This window comes from Hemibagrus wyckioides, linkage group LG11 (genome assembly GCF_019097595.1).
Source record: "Hemibagrus wyckioides isolate EC202008001 linkage group LG11, SWU_Hwy_1.0, whole genome shotgun sequence".
Taxonomy (NCBI): domain Eukaryota; kingdom Metazoa; phylum Chordata; class Actinopteri; order Siluriformes; family Bagridae; genus Hemibagrus; species Hemibagrus wyckioides.
The window spans coordinates 14,993,057-15,011,799 of NC_080720.1; the positions used below are offsets into that span (position 1 = coordinate 14,993,057).

The 18,743-nt window shown below is 37.1% G+C and overlaps 1 protein-coding gene across 2 annotated transcripts in view; it reads right to left on the reverse strand.

Annotated features, from left to right (window-relative positions):
* Window positions 1–1,370: 1,370 nt before the first annotated feature.
* The window catches only part of tex264a (testis expressed 264, ER-phagy receptor a), a 71,591-nt gene continuing 54,218 nt past the window's right edge, over window positions 1,371–18,743 (reverse strand). For both annotated transcript variants that reach the window (XM_058403757.1, XM_058403756.1), the window contains 2 exons: window positions 11,438–11,609; window positions 1,371–3,083 (listed from right to left, as the gene is read on the reverse strand). In XM_058403757.1, the coding sequence (XP_058259740.1) occupies window positions 2,779–3,083; window positions 11,438–11,609 (477 nt within the window). In that variant the 3' untranslated portion in view covers window positions 1,371–2,778. The remainder of the gene's footprint in view (window positions 3,084–11,437; window positions 11,610–18,743) is intronic.

The window sequence follows — 18,743 nt, forward strand, 5'->3', positions numbered from 1 at the left end:
GAGAGAGACAGACAGAAACAGAGAAAGAGAGAGAGAGAGAGAGAATGTACCTTTATTAAAGAACTTCTCAAACTCCACACAGACTGTAGCTCAGGCTCTGAACAGTACCTGTCTCTAGAGCTGTGAAGTGGCAAAGCTACAATGCTATAAATATTTAAAATAAATATCCCCTGCAATATGTGACAGTTTTTGTGTAGACATGGTGTCAGTCAAATAGAACACTTTTCCCATTATTGGTTTAAATTACTGACACCCCTAAAATAATTTGATGAAGCCCATAACAGTGCTGAGCCATTTTCAATAATGCCTAACAAAATAAGATATTCCTAGGAGGTTAGAGATATTTGCAGAGATAGGATTTTCGACCATTCCTTTATGATGAACATTTAATTGATTGTGTTACTGCAACAATCCGTTACATTTTGGATGTATGTATGGGGTCATTGTTCAAAGCCAATTTTCCAAGAAAAAGGAAAATGGAAAATTTATATTTTAAGGAATGCCTTGAAATGTCAGTTTTCTAAAATTCCTGAAAAACAGTTTGAAATGTTTTCCTAGTACAGACTTGTGTGTATTTAATGGTACTTTGTTTTGTTTTTAATCCATTACATATTTTGTGCAGGTCAAAACGCAGCTATCTTTTCTGTGTTGAAAGGCACTGCTTTTCCTCTATGGTGATGGAAAACAAATTGATTTTTACATATGCCGCTTTTATTGTAGTTTTGGTTAAGTGTCATCTCCAATACAAGATGTAAAGCATGTAGTTACTTTAAAGCCACAGAGTCAGAGCTGAAGCTGCCTACAGAGCTGAGCACTCAGTGATTGAAGATCCCCCGCTGACACAACCACCAGACCTTTTCAACCCATTGCTTTTCTATGCATATAAGCTGCCGCTGATTACATTCATTAGATACGAGTCCCACTGAGGCGGGTTGTTGGGTAATGGTGTAAATATTGATTATATTTGGAAATCAACACTCATGTCATCCACTAGGAGGACCAAGATGAACTGCTGCTTCCTTGTGATGGAGAGCTGCACTTAGGAGAAAGGACGTGTGTGTGAGCTCATAGTGAGACACAATACTGTTCTGTCAATGCCCACAGCATACATCTAACAGAAATCAATGACAATTTAGAGACAAGTAAAAAAAAAGAAATGTCTTTCCCAATTTCAAATCTGCTTCTTGTAAGAAGTAGAACAATTTTGTTAGACCATTTTTTTTGCAGAATTTTTTTCTTTTGTTGCAAAGTTTGAGAAAAAGTATTAAACTTGGTGTGAGGAAGGTTATGAAATGTGTAATCCACCAACCAACCGCACACACACACACACACACACACACCACACACACACATTTGGTTTTATATGCTTTATATATTCATATCGTCAGATTTACATGAGTGTAATAAAAAAAAAACCCTAAATAAAAATATCAGTATCTCTGGAATGAAATGACTCTCATGTTAAACAAACTACCCAAAACTTGCAAATGATGTATATTATACTTAAACCTAGAGTATCATAGAATATTTAAAATATCATAAAATATCTCTGATGTGGCTGATATGCTGAACATTGATTATAAAACTAAAGAATCACACTATTTAAAAATAGAGACTAGATTATTATTTTATTTCAGTCCATAGTTTGTCCATAGATTTCTTGAAAGATGTTAACAACAAACACATCTGGCACATGCAGTAAAGATAGGACTGTTTTTCTATGGAGCTGTAACTGCAGGTTTCCCCAAAAGTCTCCATACTTAGAGGACAATTTTTAGCAAAACGTCTTCCAAAATAATTAATATATATATATATATTTATATATGTGTATATGTTATTTTAGGTAGCCTGTGACAAAATGCCTTTGAACACGTTCATCTTTTATAAAAGAACATACCATTACTATTAATCAGAAAGCTGTCACAAGATTGCAATGGAATTTAACAGGAAACCAAAGTTGGGAGAAACGTCTCTGTGTGAGACACAAAAAATGGCAATCATGTAGAGAATGTTTTGTAAATAAGCTACAGTTTGCTAAAAAGTGTTCATTTCCCCGATGGATAGAGACTTATAGTTATAATGAACAGCCTGTAGTTAAAGTTAACAGTCACAGCAAACACACACACACACACACACACAAAACATTTAGCTCCCTTTAACACCATTAAAAAACAACTGACTAGACAGACATACATAATCTGGAAATAAGAGCAGTTAATTCATGATTGAGTAAACAAATCGTATATCATTGTCTACATATCATTTGTTCTATAAATACATATTTGTTTGGTTACATATTCTGGAATTAATAGTTAGAACTCCCTACATAAGTTATCCATTTTCTTTACATTTTTTCCACTTCAGAAATCATTTCAGTAGTGCAGGCTTTGATTACACTGTAAGGAAATACATTATTTGTGCCTGGTGTCATTAGTTTATTGCCTCAAAGATGCTGAAACAGGTGCGAAACACTGATTAAAAATCATCAGGGTCTCCTTTCTCAAATAACTGGCAGCTTTTATGAAATATTATAGAAGATACTGGACTGGAATTAGCGAGCTGAGGAAATGCCTTTAAGGGTTATTTTAAGGTTAGGTACATAAAGTTTAGGTGACCTGCAATAAGACTGCCATGTGTTTATAAAAACTGCCAATTTATTATTAAAGGTCTGTTTACATTTGTTAAGACTTTGCCTAGGTGACTAAGAAGCACCTCAAGCTGACAAGAGAACAAGAAACAGAAGACTCATTAACTACTTCAGACATGCACATACGTGTTCTATCCCTCATTACTCTCTCCTTCATTAATTCCTCTTTTTTCATTGTCCTCCACATGATCCTCTTCAACATCTTCCCTTTCCTTCTCCTCTTCATCTATGTCCATGTCCAGTTCTTCAAAAGACGAACCGCTTCCTACAGACTCGCTCGAACCCTTGGCCCCCTGATCTCCTTCCTCCGTCTGAGAATCTCTCTCATCCAGTGGTGGACTCTGCTGCACCACAGGCAAGGAGCTCTCTCCTATCTCGCTGCTCTCAGGGTCGGCCTCCATCACCGCTATGCCGCTCTCAGATGTGCAGCCTTCACCTGGAACAAGATCAATAGAGGCTGTTAGATTTGAGACAGGCAGACTACAAGAAATTGGCGGTGTGGCTTAAGGTTGTGCAAGAGGTGTTAGAGAATTTATGAGGGTCAGACTTTTTATGAGCTACTGAGGAAGCATTGCAAAAACATCCATTACACAACATCACACCCTGTTAGTGGAATATTGGCTTCAATCTAGGTTTAGCTGTGAATCTTTGGGGCTTTTAAATGCCACAGGTTTCAGATTTGCAGAGTTACAGTCTATTAACGATGGTGTAATTGAGAAAATGTTGTTGTTAACAGAGACATGGCAGGTGAGAGATGTAATTGCCAAGCAATGTAATAATTGAGCCGTAACACCCCTCTGAGACCATTTTGCGCCAAATATTGTCAAAAAAAGAACCCATGGAAGTTTCAAATATTATAAACAGAAGCCTCTTTTAGGTAAGACAGGACTTGCGTTAAACACCTGTGTTTCACCTAGAGAATTATTTCCCTGAGACCAGGGAGAACAGAAGGTACTCAAAGTGATTTGTAATCAGCCAATTATCAGTTCCCAGTCCACCTCTACTCCTGGCTGGTTTATTGAGTGCTCTGCTTTTCTGGCTCACAAACCATCAGCCCAGTCTGTTAGCTTCAGCTGTTTCTCATTAGCTGAATGTACAGAAGCTCCATTAGACTAGATCATCTGCAAAACGCTGGCATTCTGAGGCTTATTTTTAGATTGTCCATTTCTTTATCGGCTCTTTGCTGGTTTCTACGTGTCTACCTATCCATGTGGTATTGTTACTAGTGTTCTACATCACAGCCATGCACTGTTTTGATATTGCCTGCACTCTAAAAGTCTGTCTATTCTGAAAACCTTTCTGATCACTTGAATTGTGCCTGTCCACCTTTTTGAGATTGCCTAGCATTTTGGATTTGTCAGTTTTGGAAGCCAACTTGCACCTGCATCCTCCTATATGTTTCTTTTCTGACAGTCATAATGCTTTACAATTACTGCACAGTCATGAAGGTTACATGCAACTAGGATAATCTCAATCTGAGTTTTCTACAATGTCACACATTTCATACTACCATACATTTCTTCTAGCAAGTCAGTTAGAGCACTTATCTTGTTCCCATCAGACGGAAGGTGAAAATAATCAATTATTTACTGATTTATTTCAGCTTTATTACTATATCAGAATTCCAGTGGGTCACAATTTTACGTACACTAACTTGGCTGTCTGAAATGATGTAATGGCTTTTAGAAACTTCTGATTTGCCAATTGTTATAATTAGTTGCTCACATACGGCTATATTTAAGTTTGAGGGTGATCACCAGCATTTTGAGGGAGAGTTCTTTGGTCAAAGGAAACAAAAACTTAACTGTTTGTCCATGATGATCAGCATCAAGTAAGAAGGAATAAAGCTTGGCTTATAATTTGAAGAAGACAACACAGTGAAGGTCTCAAAGTGTCTATTACAAAACCTTGACCTGAATCCCACAGAAAATTCATAGACCACACTGTAAAAGCATGTCTGAGCACAAAAACAAGACCAGTTCTGCCAGAATGAATGCGCAACAATTCTGGAAAAAGTTCTGTGATGAAAGCTACCTTAAGCATTTCAGGTTCAAGCAATTAATAGGCAATGCCACCAATTTTGTGCATAAGAAGCATCCACCATTTCTCTGATAGGGAGCAGTGGTTTGGCCTCTTGCCTCTTCCTGTCGTTATTACTTTACAGGTAGAGGACTGATCCCTCACCCTCACTCTCCCTGCTACTCTCTGCAAATCAGTTATGGCATGTGAATTAAGCCAAAGCTCTATCCTCATTGTGCATAAATGAGGCGGGGGGAGAAAATAGGCACATCCATGGTGAGACCTTTTCAAAACTGATTAAGAAAAGCGTCTCAGCACATCTCTCCTCCTTCTATATGAGCTTAAATGTCATTCACATCGAATGAATAGTCACAGAGAGAGCTGACTGGATGGCCTTTATATGCCAGTAATAAACCTCTGGTAATAGGAGGAGGTGAGGAAAAGCAAAGATCAAGAAATAAGAGTCACAAAGAAAGAAAAGATACTTCTTACTGTTTTAATATCATTCTGAGTAAAAGTTTATTATAGATCTTCAAGGATCATTAACCCTGCAGTCAAGGTGACCCAGTTAATGACCCAAAGTAGGAGCATACTAAATCTATGAAACTTTATATGTTTTGCTCATTTTCTGTCTGTGCATCTGTTACCACCAAATTTCATATTTTAATTAAACATGTTAAATCTGAGTCATTTTATGTTTAAAATTCAATTGACACCAAGTGCTTTTTCAGGAAAATAAACCAGACAGATGAATTCACTCTATGTTGCAGTACCTCCATATCTAATTCACACAAATACCTGATCACACTCCCCTGCTGGTAAGAGAAGTGCTTTTGTATATTTTTGTATGTCTGTTATCTAAAAACATAGAGACTGGGCATTTCAAATATTATCTCAGCTGCCCAAAGCCAGTGTGATCTGTGAACATCCGCTTTTAAGTAGCAAACAGAATACAAGTGTTAAATATCTTCCTTACTTTCCCTGAGTTTCTACCCAAAAGCCATGGACTTGGAGAACAGCATCAGACCAGGTTTGTGGGAAACGTTTCAACCATGAGACTGAATTAGACTGTGTTACTTAGCCCTTATGAGTTGCCTGTATTTGTTCTTCACTCACGGTCCTCTTGAGGGCCCAAGCACAGCAGACAGCTTTGTTCACAGCTTGGTCAACAGGCTCAAAATATCATTGTCACATCTGCAAAAGGTCACTGGGGACTGGGGTGTGATGCCGAAAGAGCGTCCCCAAGTCACCAGCTCTCTTTAGCTTGCCTAATCATTTCAGCTCATTTTAATAAGCCACACTCTTTCTCATTATCAGTTTCAGCACTGGACAGCTCCTGACCTGCCTGAGATTTAGTAGTGTTCAGAGAGAAAGACGCCAGGGATTGATAGTCACTAAGCTCACAAAGAGCTCACTTTTTGTATGAAATTATTTAAAAAAGATTTCTAAAAAATAAAATTAAATCATGCTTTATAGCACAATGAAATGGGTATTGACTTCTTGAGTTATGTCTCTGCCAGTAGTATCTGGGGCATACTTGAACATTCGGACATTCTTCTTTATAAACTATGGGAGCTCATTCAAATCGCAAGTGGACTATCAGGGGACTGAGCTTCTCAAGTCTCTCCACAGGCTTTCATTCAGATTAAGGTCAGAGCTCTCACAGGGCTACACTAGGATGCTCAGCCTTTTGTTCTGTAAATGTCTTTGCTCTGGCAACATCAGGTATGCTGAAAGACAAACCCTTTAACTCTTAGGTTTCAAAAGTTTTTTTTCTTAAGTATCTGTCCTATGCACCATCTTTGAATCAATGCCTAAAGTATAAAAAAGAAGCCTTCTATGCACTCTATGTAAAATTGTGATGGTATTAAGTGGATAATCAGGATTTCTGTTCAGACATTCTTAAATAAAATGTTCTTATATATATATATAAGCTCCTTCTATCCAGATACTGAAGCCTGGAACATTGAATTTATTTTAAAATGAATTAGTTGGGGCTTTCTAAGAATTACATAAGAATTTCTAAGAAGCCCAGAAGAAGAACTCTCAGCAACACTCAGCTGAATTTTAGTTCAAAATCCTGTAGACCTCCTGAAAGCCCACTAAGCCAACAATTTAGTCTTTACTCAGAAATGTGCACAGAAAGAGACTTAGTTATTCTGAACTAATCATATTTAATTCAGTTAAACAAAATTCAGGCCAGTTATTATGTGGCGTTTGGAAGGCAATAAAAGGAAATTTCTATTCATACATCACTGGCCAGTTCAGATATTTCAAATGTCATCATGTCACAACATGAAAGAAGCCAACTAGGTGGTGACCAAGCAGGAAAGTGTGAGAGAATGAGAGATTCCATATGATAGAATATAATACTTTTAAATGTTTTCTTGCTGAACATCCGAGACATGTATTTTTTCTCTAATTTGTAAGTAAAGCTGGCTAAAGGTATATGGCCTCATATACTCGCAAAAAGTTGGAAGCACACAATTGTCTAGAATGCCTTTGTATGCTGTAGCATTAAGATTTCCCTTCACTGGAACTGGTTTCATCATGACAGCTGTGTGCAAATTAATGTCTGTAAAGACCATGGTTTGACAAGGATGATGTGGAAAGACTTCACAGAAGAGTGGAGGCTGCTATAAATGCAAAGGGGGAACGAACTTTGAGTTAAAACCCATGTTTTGGGAATGGGCACAAGATGGAGATGTGATGGAGTTCCATTGGTTTAGAATGGAACCAATTCCATTGGTTTAGACACGGTGTTATACCCCACTGTTGACGCAACTTAGAAGACTAGAATGGAAATTAGTAGTCTGTAATATTACAGTGCTTATGTTCTGAGTAATCCTTTTTGTGGTATAATTAAATGATCTGAATTAGAGAAAGATCAAAAGAATAAATGCACAGTGATTCTTAGCACAGCATGTCAACTTTAATTTTACTGATATTTAAGACAATTAAAGTCCACAATCCCTCAGGAGGAGCTACATGACAATGCTGCGCTGCTTTCATGTAAGAAAACCTATTGAAATATTTATGAAAGATTCTTTACGCAGTGTGTTGAAAAGTCTCTTGGATAACATTTATCTGAATTCAGTTCTATGTTGGTTTCAGGGGAATTGTTAAATCCACATCGGGATCTTCTGGTCAGTCAAAGCTTTCAAACATAAGAAGGAATTTTGAAGGCAAGCAAAGACAAGAGAAGAGGAACAAAGGAGTAAATGGAAAAAATGACAGAGAAGTCAGCATAATGAGCTGATGGGTGCTATGAGCATAGTCTGGCCCTCACACAACCCTGCACAATAAACAGAGATGTATTTAGGGGAGTCTGTGTATATAAAATACAATCAGCTCTAGAATAATTGGTGCCCTAAGTAATGATGGATAAAGAAATATTATGCAAAAATCTTTGGATTACTAGCTCAATTTCAACTTGAATATATGAGAAAAAATCTAACCTTTAATTGAAGTTAAATGTTCTTATTTTTTAATTGAAATACAATAATTACGATATATAGAACAACCTGAGCTGTAAGTATATTTTGCTGACACAAACAATAAGAAGTAGTTAAAAGAGGCAAAGGATCATGGTTAGAGATTTGCAGAAGGATTTTACAGTTACATTCTACTGAATTCTACTATTACATTGAGAAATTCAACAATTAGATAATACCCACATCTCAACCAACTGTTTAGAAGGCTTGCCAGAGTTCCTGAACATTGTACAGTGATGCTGAATGCCATCTTTTCTTGGCTTAACTAATGAACATGGTTTAAAAGTCTAATTACAATGCAAGTGGTCCCATTTACTAGCTGCATAATTGCACTCTTAATTCAAATAGGTGTATAAAGAGGTCATATTCAATGCTTATGCTTTAGGCTTTTTTTATTTAATATCTTAGGTAATTAGGTGTTTATATTAATTACATGCAAGCTTTAATGAAGTAAATCTGCACATGACACCATTAAAATACCTGTAAATATTATGCAGTCACTATGTTACATAACGGTGCAATTATACTTTACTGTCAAAAGAACTGTGAATTCTATAATGTACCAGTAAGGATCTCATTATCATCTGTTCATGTGACCAAAATAGATGCTCTAAAATGTATACGGCAGTGTTAAATGCTAATGATGCCACTAGGCACCTCAGTCTGTGCGGCTATATATGTGCTGTAACTTAGGAAAATGTCCAAAGAATAATGACACAGTGTGCTACTTCCGTCACTTGGAGGCCTTTTGTGGCCTTTTGTTCTCTATCAGTGAAAACCTAGCTTACAGTTGGATCAAACTTGTAGAATAAGTCACTCACTCACCATGCACAGCATGTGAATATTATGATCAAGCAGTAAGCATGGGTGAAATTTTCTTTTCCATCCAGTACCAACACTAGTATTTCATTATAGATAGAAATATTTTAAAAAGTGAATTTTATAAAGGGAATTTAATGTTTGTTTGTTTTTTGTGTTGTTTTTTTTACAATGAATTTGTATTCTAAATGAATAATGTGAACCTGTTCTCTTTGGGTTATGTCAAATTAAAGAAATATGACTTACAATACGTAAGTGTGTGCCTGGACAGTAATAGTTCATCCTTTTAGTGTGTGCAACATTTCATTTCATTTTCACAGTCACATTATATTTGATAAATAAACACAAATTATCAGTATTTTTGCATTAAAAAACACTTTGAAAATGAAACAGGATTGAATGTATCAATACCTTTTATTAGGCATTATTAATACATAGTAATGATCCTGCTATCCCTACCCAGAATCCCCACCATGGTGATGATAGCAAAGACTAGTGGTTCTAACTAGGCTTCTAAAGTGTAAATGTGTATGTTCACACCTCATGACGTCTGATTATATTTTGAACATGCTAGAAAAATCACTGGGACGCCTGACCACTCAGTGAAACACATTTATCGAGCATTGTTTATCCTCTCACACTGTGAGTCCTACACAATTTAACCTTTGATTCACATGCACTATTTAACACGTTTAATAAAAACACATTGATGGTAACAATGTTGAAATTATACAGTGTTAGTGTCATGACATGACAACCCAAAAGCTCCATATCACAATCTATGAACTCATATTCACAACACAGCCATGGACAACACCCCAGTGAAGTAGATAGATAGATAGATAGATAGATAGATAGATAGATAGATAGATAGATAGATAGATAGATAGATAGATAGATAGATAGATAGATAGATAGATAGATAGATAGATAGATCGATCTTTATTGTCATTGCACAGTACAGGTACATAGCGACATAGCATCTACCAGAAGTACAAATAGTAGAAATTGTGCAAACGAACAATTGCAGATAAATATATGTTCAACAAGTAAATAAAGGTAACGTGTAAAAATATAAATATATATATATGCTCAGTTAAATATTTGCAAGCCTTTGTTTGTTTGATTACATGGTTTGACCTACTTCTGTCTATAATTTCACAAGTTCTTATCTAGCCCACAGTGTGGCGTTTGCTAATCGTCTGTCCAGTGTCTGTTTTGACCTTGACCTTGCCTGCCGTTTTGGATTTGTAGACTGTGTGCTCATTAAAGCTGCCTTACCTGCATCTGCATCTGCTTCAGTGTCTCTGCTCTGACAGTGAGCATGTATTAATGTCAAATGTGTTTCAACCAGCATTTATTTAAGGTGTAGAAATACAGATACTCTATTTATGTTTCTTTTCTAACAGATGGAACAAGCAGTCATGAAGTCCTGCTTATTCTGACACAATCTATGACAAACCAAATGTAGATCAAAATCAAAATGTAGAAAAGAAATCTATTGTTTTTTTCTTATTTTCATACAAACTATAAAATGTCAGTTTTAAACTATAATGGTGCATCAATTTGTGTTAGATATAAATGCATGCATTTAAGGGTTAATTTATAAATCCAATGCTGTAGAGTTGGAATTTCAGAGAGACAAACAAGAGCTCTGCAATCTCCCAAATGAAGGAGTCTGATTCACAACCTGCACTTGTCAGCTCCAGCTAAGCATCTGTGATTGATAAGCCTCTAATTAAGAAACACACACACACACACAGCTTAGCTGTTATGGAATGATGAAGTGATGAGCATGTGAGAGTGCACTGAGCAAAAAGCGATTTGTCTGTATATGTAAAGTCCCCAATTTCCATCAATTTCACCCTTTTTTGCTTGATTGCTTTAATTAACTGATGCATACAGAGATACTGTATCTCTCTCTATAAATACTATAACTTGCACAGAGTAGAGTCATAATGTAACAAGAGTTTAAAAATAAATGAGTTTCATTTTAGGACACATGCATTCTCACGCATACACATACACACTGACACACAGAAGTGTCACCTGACCCAGTAGACAGCTTTTGACCTGCCCTGGAGTATTAAAAGACACAGCTGTTTACTGAACCACTGACAGATTTAAAACGGCTTAAAGAAAGACCTTGAGTGGTGCAACAGCGCTGGGCTGCCTGACAGAAATACAACATGAGAAGGAAAGAACAAACAAGACTCGACGCATTACAGTTGAGTCCTGCTAAAGCCTTTCAGTATCAGTTTTTAGCTAATACATGTCATACATGTTCATGACATGCTGCGTGCTTTCTTGTTTACGTGGCTCTTTACTTCGTCACAATGACATCATTACGTCATATCCTATCCGAATGTAAATGACATTATGATGACGGATCTGTCTTTCTCAGCAACGTCAAACTTTAGCACTGAGACACAGGCCATGTGAGATTACAGTGTCATACCTGCGTGAGTATCGTCTGCGTCTTTGTCATTCTCTGTTTCCTCTTCTCCCTCTGTTTGCTTCTCGAGGAGTTCAGGCACAAAAAAGCTGTCCTGCTTCTCTAGTGGGCACATGTACTGGATTAGTTCCCCTTTACAGATCTCGATGAAGGGGTATGCAGACAGACCTCTTTCCTGGAGGGCACAGACAGGAAGAGAGAACAAAAATCAGATGTACTGCACGACTGTAGAGGGTAAAGTAGAGAGCTGTCATTCTAGCCAGATAAAGTGTACAGCAGAGCAGTAGAAGATGATATCTGGACACCATGTAGAGCAAAGTAGCTGTAGAGCAATTAGATAAGATAAAAGAAATGCAACTTCACCTACAATCTTATATGATACAACCAACAGATATCTGAAAAAATAAAATGAAATACTATACTGTCCACACCAGAATGTTAGCACTTAATAAGTTAAAGTTGATTCTTTCTTTTGATGGCTCTGTACAAAAGCCTTTTGCTTTTTAGTTCATTAATATTCCTCCACAGTTTACTGATCAAATCCACTGACCTTATGACAGCTCCACTGCCTTTTCACCAACTCCACAGACTTTACACCAATTAGGATACTTTAACAAAGCCGCCTCGTTAAGCTGAAGACCACAAATAACAACAATAACACGATTCTGAGAAAGCAATGCCAAGCAGAGAGCCTTGCCCAGCTTGCTGCACAAACAAAATGATTTTAATAGGGATAAGTGTGCGACTTTTGGATCGCCTCATTATAATCCCCTCCAAATATTTAGCTAAGGACATTATGTCCAAAACGATCACCTCCAAACAAGTGGACATTAATTCTGGGCCATTAATTCTGTATTGATAACAAAAGTCACACATCTATTAGCAATTTTCTAAATTACAAATGATTAGAAAATGTTTCCCTAAGCTAATAAGAATCAGATTTCATTTGTTAGATCCACAACAAGGACACGTCCACTATGTATCACTGGAGTGGCTGTGAAAATGTGAGCAAATGGGCTGGAAATTCTGGAGGTGATACAACCTCAGGAACATGACTATCAGTCAGGAAATAGGCTATAAGAAAAGGAATTCAGCTGACTGACACATTGTCAGTGTCTGGCAAAATCAAATGGGCAATGAAAAGGTGGTGGAGGAAAAAGAGAGAGGAAAAAAAAAGATAAAGGCAGGAAAAAAGGCAGCTCCAGAAGCTGAGAGCTGGGCAGAAGAAAAGAGTCAGGTATCAGAGGACGAGGAGAAAAAAAAAAAGAAAGAAAGAGAGAACAGAGGTGAAACACTTTTCTTGCAGGGTGTTATACATAGCTCTCCATCTCCACATCTCACACCCAGTTATATCTGATTGATGGCTTTTAATCTAATTGTCTGTGAAAGAGCTACGTACTGAGCAGCATGAACCGCCTGGTACAGGTAAAGTGTGCAGCCCCTGGGGGCCTGCATGTAAATGAGAGTGCATCCTCTGCAAGCCGGAGAGATAACGAGTGGGTGGAGGAAGAGAGAGAGAGAGAGAGAGTGAGTGAGAGAGAGAGAGAGAGAGAGAGAGAGAAGTAGACAAAGACAATACATCGTATGCTCACGTCCCTACAGGAAAAGGTGTCAAAAACTCAACTGCCTGAGAGAGTAGAGAAAGAGCAAGAGCAAGAGTGGAGAATAGTAAGCATTTCTCCATTTTAGTCTTTCATGTAAAAACAAAAAGCCCTACAGTGACCTAGAAAGTAAATGAATAGAGATCATCATGTTGATTGCAAATCGAATGAGATGAAAAAGCTTTAAATCTGCATTGCTCAGCTTAATCCAAGTTAATCAGGTCTTTCTGCACACAAGTGTGGCAGCATTATTTAGACTACCATTGAAATAAATAATTGCACTGATCAAATCTTTGGATTTGCATTCGTACAGGTTAATCCTCCTTAATCACGTCTTCCTGCACATCATTTATATTAATGCGTCTCATGTCAGCAAAGATCCGTGTTGACTTTATATGCAATAGCATGATGGACCAGAATCCCATCAGCTTTGTTCCAGATCGTGAAACTGCCTGTAGATCCTAATTTATTTTTCTACGACTTGAAGTTGGATAAACAGCACAGGTTTTTCTAAGGTACAGGTTTATTTAGTATTCGGTAAGAATGGATTACACTCTGACAGAGAGACACTTCAGAGTTCACAGATTTCACATGAAAATGCAACGATTTTGAAAGATTAGCTGCAGAACACCATAAATAAGTACAATAAACCCAATTACCAATAAGTGCAAGAAGGGGAATTATATAAGAGGGCTGGTATTGTCACTTTTATAATGAGCTCATTTCAAAAGTAGAGCTACACGACGTCCGAGCGCCTCGTCTTCATTTGCATCGGATTGCTAAACACATCACTGAAGCACCATGAGCAATATCTCGCTTTCAAAGACTAATTAACCCGAAGACCCTCAGTGTATTTTTAAGATTATTATCTGTTCAAACAAGAGCAGGTAATGCAATTGGTAATAACATGAGTTATTTTACCCAAACATACAAGCTTCTACATCCCTGGTGTAGTCAAACTTGAGCCTGGATGTAGTGCCTATACTCTGAGCATGAACAGAATACTTGATAATAAGCATACATAATGATCTATCTCTCTCTCTTGACAAGCTACTCCTGAGATATCCATGATCCTGACCCACTCTACTCTCTGAACCTGCCTGATCCATCCTGATGCCCTAATTCTGGTTGGAGTTCTCATCACGTGGTGGATGCTCGCTGCTGCTGAAGATTGCTCCATATTGACAACCTAGAGATACGTGTGATTGCTGTGTATGATACCACTTAGAAACCATGAGTATGGTTTTGGACTACAATTGCTACGATGGGTTTTCATCAGTGAACAGTTTATAACTTTAACAAGACAGACTCCATGTTAAAACTAGATTGGATTTTCAGGTTACATAAGTGCACTTTTTTGACCATAGAGTAAATAGTTATAGACAGGAAATTATTTATAATCGCACTCTCTGGTGTCACTCAGGTGAGGATGGATTTTCATTTGAGACTGGTTCCTTCCTCAAGGTTTCTTCCTCATATCATCTCAGGGAGTTTTTCCCTGCCACCATCACCACTGACATTCTCATTAGGAATACATTTAAATGTAAAATTTATACCCTATATATATGTATATAATTCTGTAAAGCTGCTTTGTGACAATGTCCATTGTTAAAAGTGAAATATAAATAATGTAGAATCGATACCAGTTTATGTAATTGTTGTATACAGAATTTATGAATTTATTTATGAATTTTATGATGAAAGGTGGAGCATGCAAAAACCCTTAAAATTAGGAGACAAAGTGTTTTTCATTTTTTGGGTCATTACTAAAAAAAATGATCTCCACTGGATTCACTTTATGGATTTGAAAGCCATCTTGAAAATGAATTTCACCTAAATCATCAGTCACACTTCCGGTCAGTGAGCATTTGTGTGGCTAGCAGTGCTCCTGGATGTACATTAATATAGTCCAAATAATCAGAGTTGTTCCTTTTGACACACATTAAACTGAAGTTAAACCATTGTGTGCTGCTGGAATAAGATTAATCTTTGTCTTGGAAATCTGATCATTTAAACCTGGATTATGATAAATCTATCCCAGATTCAGTAAATGTATTGGAGCTTGTCCAATATAAAATGCTCTTTTAATTTAGGACTAGTCTTAATCCTGAGGAATTGGCCTATACACATACTATTTAATATATATGAAGTCACTGAGGACGTGAGAAGAGAGTATCATTCTGACTGACAGGAGAGAAGAGAAAGCTTCACTTTCCACTGAGAGATGAACCTGGTACACTCAGGATTAAGACTCACTCTCCAAATGAGAGAATCAAATTGTTGTTGCACCGCACAGGAGCCCAGAGAATCTTTTTTTATAATACACAAGAATAAAGTTCAGTAAACTCTGCATTACATATAAATTTTAATTGAGCCTTCCCTTGTGCAGTTTATCTGATCCTTATAACAAACACACAATTAAAGGTTGTATGTGCCAGAGTTGTCAGTTCTTGCTTGGAAAAAGAAAATAAATGAATATCTGCTTGATTAACCATGTCTGTTGTAATTGGACCTATGCTTCTGGCATGAGTGATTTTAATTACGCTGAGAGAATTCTTCATTTTCCTCATTGGCCTTCTCATTAGAAGAGCCTCATCCTTCTGTCATGGCTCCAGGCCACAAGTTAGCTAAGCCAAAGAGCATGACTCCACTTAGGCAGCACTGGGAGTGCAATCAGGCTGTAATGAAACAGAGCCACAGGGTGGAGAAGCTCGCTGTGCTCTTCACGTTACTGAGCAGCCAGCATGATACTGCACTCTTCTTAGCAGTGTTTTCTATGGCATTGGATTACTGGGCAGTTGTGGCCAGGGTGGAGGTACAAGTTATATCAACTTCCAATAAAGTTTAAGTATTATGCTTTAGTTCAGTTTTTTTTTAAAAATGTGTAATAAAATAAATGGCTAAAGAAACAATTGGCTTCCAAAGTGTGTCTCCAGATTTTAGACTACAGCTCTTCCACCCAAAACATATGGATACATGCCGCTTAAACCAGAAAAAACAGGTAGAGATGCAGCAAGTGCTGGCATGGGAACATGTTTTAGTGAAGCAAACAGTGGAGAAAAATCACCACATTGCTAGTCTGAAGAAAATGACGAATGGAAGTCTCTCCGAGGCAGAATCCAGACCAGCAAACATTATTAATCTAAAACATCTAGCTAGTTTACATGTTAGCAGGAACTGTACTACAGAGCTATGTACTTATATACGCCTCTAACTAGGGATGAATTAATACCAGTTGGTTTTAATTCAATTCAATCCAATTTTATTTGTATAGTACTTTTAACAATGCACATCCTTACAGAAACATAAAAAATTTGGAACAAAAGTTTTAACATTTTAATTTATATTTATCCCTTAGAGAAAGCCAGAGGCAAAGGTGGCAAGGAAAAACTCATTGAGATGACATGAGGAAGAAACCATGAGATGTACCAGAGTCAAAAGGGAATCCATCCTCGTCTGGGTGAGACCATATACTGCAGTGCGATTATAAATCATTTACTTTCTGTAACTGTATACAGTCAGGTGAAATTGTGAGAAGAGGAGTCCTTTTTCTCATTTTTGGAAAAGCGGGTTCAGTTTAACTCAGTGTATGTTTTATTGTTCAGAAACAATATACTGCGTAAAAGCTGTTATTTTTCACTCATGTGATGTTATCTGTAGACATTTTTCTTGCCTAGCCTAGTCATTGTTGCAGAGTTGGTTGCTGTGTGTGTTGTGAGCAATGAGCTAAGACATTTATCAGGCTACTTATTCTGTAGGAAGATGTAAATCCTCGCCTTGTTGCTTTGCTTATATCATTAATAATGGAAAATGTCCAAATTGCTGTCATTTTGTTTTGTCTGTTTATTACAGTGACATTGTACACAACGTTTATGTCACATAATTTCAAAAGGTATGAGATTTTTGTCTTAAAGTATTTTTTAACATGGTATCGGACTGATATTCGATACCAGTAACTCATTTGTAATTTGAATGATCTTTACTGCCCTCAGCTGTCAATGAAAAGCAACAATGAAATTTATCCTCATCTTCCCTCTTGAATGGCCTAAATGTTCGATCTAAATTTCCTGACACTCCTTTAATACTCTTTTTAAAAATGTTTCCTGGCATTTTTATATTGCACTTATTTCTTGCATTATAGCCTACTGCTGTCTTTACCTTCTAGTGTGTTTGCACGTCCTTCTCACTGACTGCAGTGTACACACAGACTGATTCACAGGCATGTATGGATGATTGAATGGTCTACCAGTGAACACATTCAGGCCAAATGTGATTTTCTTTGTGCCTTGGGTAATCACAGGTACTGGAATTCTTCTCTGAGGATATATTTTTGTTGATTGCCATCAGAAAAGTCTAACCCCATGCACCCAATTTTAATTAAAAATCTCACAGTGACGCTTTACTTAATATGCCACGTTTTTAATGCCACGTTCCCATAGTGAAAATGTCAAATTTTAGGATATGAGAAAGTGAAAGAGTGTGAAAAATGAAAGAAAGACAGTGTGGAGGCTGTTCCCATAACCAACTCCAGTGGTGTGAAAAGCTGGTAATTACTATCTCAGAGTTGCTGTGAATCATTACCTCTCAGACCTGATAGCATGAATGTGTTGTCACTGAAACAGATCTTAGTTCAGGAGATGAGATAAACAAAAGAGAGGAATCAAGCAAACAGATTGACAGAGTAAAAAGACAGTTTATAGCTGCCATTTCTTTCTTCACCATCTGTGAATCTCCAGAAGGTAAAAGCCAAGGAAAATTAACCATTATTATTCTAGTGCTTCTACTGAACATGCATAATACACCTGTCAATTTAATTCAATTTTATTTCAATAGATCTTTTTCAACTGATGTTGTCACAAAGCAGATTTAAAGCAATCTGGATGTGGATTTAGATCCCTATTAAGCAGAGCCAGAGATGACAAACTCCTAATGACGGGCATGAAGAAAAAAAAATTCTTCTTCTGGCTGGCACTGGATATTGCAAATATAAATCATTACAATCTAATGGTGTAAATGAGTAAAAGCAAACTACCGAGTGAGCTGAAAGTTTAATGCCTCAATCTTAAATTCCTGTATCCTGAAAGGAGAAGATCCATCCAGACTCCTTAAAAATGCAAGACTTATCAGGATTATTAACAGGACAATCAAGCTATCAAGAATTCCCATTCTGATTGCATTCACAATACAAGGAGCCAAAGAGGTCAGTAGCAACAGAAACCTCCACAAATCAGCATGCTGTAGCAACATAATGCTATTATAATGCAGTGGGGAATAGATAAATCATAAATCAATTCAACAGAATTCAGGCAGAGGAAGGGGAAAAAATACAGGCAAAAGAACAGCAAGCCAAAACTGGCTGGTCTTTGTTTTTTAGCGAACATGAGGAAACGCAATTAAAATTTCCCTTTAGGATAGGAAGTAGTGTTTTAGCAGCATCCAGAATAGGCATGATAATTGGAAATTTCATTAAGAATCGACATGGAGGAGCATAGAATTTGGTAAAAAAGCGCTCTGAAAAAAAAAACTATTTATTTAAATGCCTTTATGCTGAGAGAGAGAGAGAGAGAGAGAGAGAGAGAGAGAGAGAGAGAGAGGGGTATGATCCTGAGGGATTTACAAGACAGAAGGAGAGACACAAAAGAGGTAAAGATTAAAAAGAGAGATGAGTGAGGAGTGAGAGATTAACATAGTAAGTAGGAAAAGCAAAG